General features: G+C 45.6%; 1 protein-coding gene across 1 annotated transcript in view; it reads right to left on the reverse strand.

Moving 5' to 3' along the window:
• FDFT1 (farnesyl-diphosphate farnesyltransferase 1) overlaps positions 1-2,468 on the reverse strand; it is a 32,776-nt gene extending 30,308 nt beyond the window's left edge. The window contains exon 1 of the mRNA XM_007938704.2: positions 2,370-2,468. Coding sequence (XP_007936895.1) covers positions 2,370-2,468 — 99 coding nt within the window. The remainder of the gene's footprint in view (positions 1-2,369) is intronic.
• Between the last annotated feature and the right edge of the window lie 2,883 nt (positions 2,469-5,351).

The following is a 5,351-nucleotide window of genomic DNA, read 5'->3' on the forward strand; positions in this document are numbered from 1 at the left end:
AGGTAACTATGGGGAGGAAGTGGGAGGGGAGCTGTTGCATTGTGGTAAACTGTGGTCAATGTCATGAGACAAAGTATATGTGAACCTTTGTATGGAAAGTAAATTTGTTCTGTAAACCTTCACCCAAATCACAATAAAAAAGAAAGAAAGAAAAAAACCTTTCCCTCTAAAACATTTCTACTTCACTAAAATTTGCTTAAGATTTACCTGTCATTTCACAGGTTACCCTACTTTTATATACCTGTTCTCCATTTGACTATGAAAGTGTTTAGGACAGACATTTTCCACATTGTATCCACTTTCCAAAAGTGTGTTCAACTTTTATCTGACTCTGGATGTTACAGACTGAATTGTGTGTAACAAAAATATGTGTTATCCACAAAAATGACCAGAATTACTGGTCAGATAAAGTCTGGTGGACTCGAGTTTGTGGGTCTTTTTTTTTTCTAATTAACATAGTTTAAGATTATTTTAAGAGCCCTGGTGGTACAGTGGTTAAGAGCTTGTCTGCTAACCAAAATGTCAACAGTTTGAACCCACCAGCTGCTCAGCAGGAGAAAGATGTGGCAGTCTGCTTGTTTAAAGTTCTCAAATAACTGTTGTATGTTGTTATGTGCCGTGGAGTCAGCCCCGACTCATAGCAACCCCTCTAACTATACCACACCTAAATACTGTGTTTACCTTTGACACTAGACTTTAAAATTTAAAGGAAGTGACCAGATTGGTAAATGATACGGACACAGTAACGCATTATGAATAACTAAAGGAAGAACACAAAACATATGGCCTTTTGTATCAGCATTCTTAGAGAATATATGCAGAAAAAAAAACACATCAAACTCACTGCCATAGAGTTGATCCCAACTCATAGTGACCAACCCTCCTTGGGTTTCCAATGCAGTATCACTACAGAAGTAGATCGCCCAATTTTCCTTTCCAAGAGTGGTTGGTGGGTTTGAACCACCAGCCTTCTGGTTAGCAGTCAAATGCCTTAGATATTATGCCACCAGAGCTCCCAGAGAGTATGTGAGCATTCTCTTAAAATACTGCATATACTATATTTCCAATCAAGGCTCCAGAAATGGAACAACGGGTGACAGCTGCAGGAAGATACATTTTCTGCTCCCTGTCAGATACCAAAACCAAAAAACCAAACTCACTGCGACCAGTGGATTCTACTCATAGTGACCCCTCCTTGGGTATCTCTACAGAAGTATATTTATTGCCCAATCTTCCTAACCAGGCTGATGAGTCTGAACCACCAGCCTTCTGGTTAGCAGTCAAATGCCTTAGGCACTATGCCACCAGAGCTCCCAGTATCTCTTACTAAACATGTATTTACTGAGCAAAACACAAGTGAAATGTATGTAAGGCATCCTCAAAAGGCTAATCCCCTATTCCAGCCAGAAGTGATTTCCCCCTTCAGTGAATTTCCTATGACATTAGTGTATTTTGCTATGTTTATGTCAGTTTCTTGTTCAAAAAGCTATAAGCTTACACTACTGATGGTAGAGGGTAAGCGAAAAAGGCTAAGACCCTCAAAGAGATGAACTGACAGTGACACAATGGCTGAACCGATGGGCTCAAGTATACAGCAAGTACTGTGAGGATGGCGCAGAACCCAGCAGTGTTTAGTTCTGTTGTACACAGGGATCGCTACGAGCTCGAATCCACTCCACGGCACCTAACAACCACCAGTGGTTCTGATCAGGGCCATAGTAGATGGATCCTGATAGAACACGAGAAGGAGATCATATAAACAAGAACTAGAAGGATGAGTAAGATTTCATTCCAGAAGAGGCATTCGCATGATAATAATCGTAACATTTGCATAGTTCATTATGGCCACAAAATTCTCACATGTCCCCTCCCACTTAATCTATTCATGTAATTTCAAATTTGTAATTCATGTGCCCGACTCATAGAGACCCTATAGGAGAAAACTGAATAGCCTCAGAGTTTCCAAGGCTGTTACGGGTTACGGAGGCAGACAGCCCCATCCTTCCCCCGCAATCCATTCACACACAAGTACAAATAAATATCACTCCTTGCGGAGAACGAATTGTGAAACATAACCATCCGAAAAAAAAAACAATCTCTTGAATGCGCAGAAACATCAAAAAAAAAAGCCAAGACAGCTGGAGGGGGCGGGAGTTCCCGCGACCGAGGCCAGGTTAGGGAGAAAGGGGTCTGGGCGGCGACCCGCCGGGTGGAGCCGCCCGGAGGCTGGGGTCTGCTCTCCTCCAAAGCCCAGGCGGAGTCTGAGGCGGTTAGCATCCGCCTATTGGCTCTTGCCTCAACCTCGGCCCGGGCCAAGCCGCCTCGAGCAGCCTCCCGCTCGGGTCGGGATGTAGGGATGCTTGGCCCACCTTATCCATCTTCGGTAACACCTTCCAGCAGCTCCCCATCCGGAACCGCAGCAGGTTGTAGAACTCCTCGGGGTGCCCAAGGCACTTCACGAACTCCATCCCGGCGACGGGCGGGCTGTGGACCAGCTCCTCAGTCCTCACCTTTCCGGTATCTCAGGTTTCCCACCCGCCTGACACTCAACGGTGGAAAAGGCAGAGGAGCGCGGGGAGGGGCGGGGAAAGGAGGAGGACTCAGCTCAGCTGGTCTCTGCCCGCCTCCCGCCTCCTGCCTCCCGCCTCCCTCCAACCGGCCTCGGGCGCTCGCGCCGCGGCCCACGGCCTCACCGGATGACCTGATGGGCGCTGATTGGCCATCGCTGCTCGCCCCAGGAAGACGCCGGCCAATTGGAAACGGAACGAACCTGGTGTGACGACCATATTTTAGAACCTAATTGGAGGGTGATAAAGAGGCAGGGTATCGGGATTGGAGCTTTTTTAACGGGGTTGGGCCTTTGTTTTCCTCTGCTGGGGAAACGGGCGGAATTGGGAGGCAGGAAGGAACCGGATCTAGGGGATCTAAGGTCCGTTTTGGCTGAGCTGTACCATTGTGAATCGAGAGGAGAAGATCCTCACCGGCAAGTTTCTGCTAAGATTTTGATAAGAAAATGCCAACAGTATTTAATTTTCCTTGTTCTTGGCGAGTTAGCTTTTCAGATACGCGGAGGCCTACAATGGAGCAGAAAATATTTAAAACTTGGGTCTAGTTTCAAGTTGTCCAGTCTTTATTGCCAACGCATGAAAATAAAAGCTTGGCGGAGTCATCCTAAGCATGTATCCCTTGCGGATCCGTTCACCTGCCTTCCACACCACATGTTGTAATACCTGGCATGCGGTGTAGCAATAATGTTCCTCTCATTGCCAGTAATGCTCCTCTCTTATTGCCGGACTTTGCTGTCTGCAAAGGACTTTCACTTTTCTATGGGTGGTGCTGTGCTAGGGGGAAAAAGACACTAGATTCAAACATGTTCTATAGAGACCTTTTTATTAAATCCTTAAGACAGGGCAAAAGACACTCATCTAGGGTGAGGGAAACCATAAGCATGTGCATAGTAAAGCAGAATGGTGGCCGCTGAGCCAAGGCCATAAAATAAATAAATGAATCACTGCCATTGAGTTGATTCCGACTCATAGTGACCCCCTTTGGGTTTCCGAGGCGGTAAATCTTTAAGGAAATAGATTGCCTACTGTTCCTTACCCTGAACCACCAACCTTCTGGTTAGCAGTCAAATGCCTTAGGCACTAAGCCACCAGAGCCAAGGCTACAGGGCTAATTATATATGATACAAAATAATGGAATCACAAAATCGTGATGAGTGGCAGATTAATCATCACTGTGCAGGCAGAACTACATAAGCAGTGAAAGAGCCACATTTGGCATATGTACACAAAGATTGAAAACTGTTACAGGATTGGACTCTATGGCTTGACCACCTGGCTATGTTGTGGTCTGAGTACAACTTATGACTATGTGGCCCTGTGTCACAGCCACAAAGTGGCTACAAGACAATACCATTATCCCAACCTTTAGTTTAAATTAGTTATCAAGTGGCTATTTTCAATAAATCACTAAGGACATACCAGACAAAGTCCCTAGTGCTTCGTGTGAGCATAATCTACTTTTAACCACATTATTCCCTAGAGCATATTGCCCCTCCCTAGATTTGTCCCAGACTTGTCTGGGCATAGCCACATTGCTGGTTTAATGATAGAAAAAAACCATATGGAGTCTAAACTTATGTCAAGACTCAAAATAGAGTTAGGGCCCTGCTGTAGACTGCAGCCTTCCACAAACCAAGTGCTTTAGAATTTCAGCTCTAATACCAAACAAACAAACTCACTGTCAGACAGTTGATTCCTACTCATGGCAACCTCCACTGGGTTTCTGAGGCTGTAAATCTTTACTTCTATGTAGCACCTGGTGGGTTGAACCACTGACCTTCTGGTTAGCAGCTAATGCCTTATCCACTACCTCACCAGAGCTCTAATACAGTACTCAAATATAGCAAGGATTGTGAGGAGAGTGCCCAACTAGGTAGTGTTTCATTCTGTTGTACACAGGGTCACTATGAGTCAGAGCCAACAACAACAGTGCCAATCACTCATAAAGTTTCAATACTCCCTTTAAAATCATTTTAGATACCACTTAGTGTAGTGGTTATCACATTCGCCTCACACGTGAAAGGTCCCCAGTTGGAAGCCAGGCAGAAACAAGTTGCTTTTACTAGGAGCTCTGGTAGCATAGTGCCAAAGGCACTTGACTGCTAACCAGAAGGCTGGCGGTTCAAACCCAACAGCCACTCCTCGGAAGGAAGATGGGGCAATCTACTTCCGTAGTGATACTGCCTCGGAAACCTCAGAAACCCAAGGAGGGATCACTAGGAGTCGGATCTGACTTGATGGCACATAACAACAACAACAGCAGCCACTCCTCAGAAGGAAGGTTGAGCAATCTACTTCTGTAGTGATACTGCCTCAGAAACCCAAGGAGGGGTTGCTATGAGTCAGATTTGACTCAACGGCACGTAACAACAACAATAGTCCCCAAAAAGGACTAGGAAGTGTTACTACAACCCATGCAAGAGTGATGTGGAAATTTATATCCTAGATCTCTCTCAAACCCTACAAACTACTTGCTACCCTAGTCCACCTACAATATATTTTAACAAAGCAACCAGTGATCCTCTTATAGATAAGATCACTGCTGCAAACCTGGCAATGCCCCCATTCACTAGCCAAAGTCCCTAAGAGGGCTGACATAGCTCTGCATGATTAATCGCCCACCCCCATTACCTCTCTGACCTCCATCTTTTACTCTCTGGCCCTACAGCCCTATTCTCAAGCTGTTCACCCTTCATGCAGTATTGTATCCTGCACTTTGCTAACTCTCTCACCTTCTTCAAGTCAGCTCATAGCTCACCTTCTCATGCTTGAGCCCATCATTGC

Source organism: Orycteropus afer, unplaced genomic scaffold (genome assembly GCF_000298275.1).
Source record: "Orycteropus afer afer isolate SDZICR_OR568_19922 unplaced genomic scaffold, OryAfe1.0 scaffold00053, whole genome shotgun sequence".
Classification (NCBI taxonomy): domain Eukaryota; kingdom Metazoa; phylum Chordata; class Mammalia; order Tubulidentata; family Orycteropodidae; genus Orycteropus; species Orycteropus afer.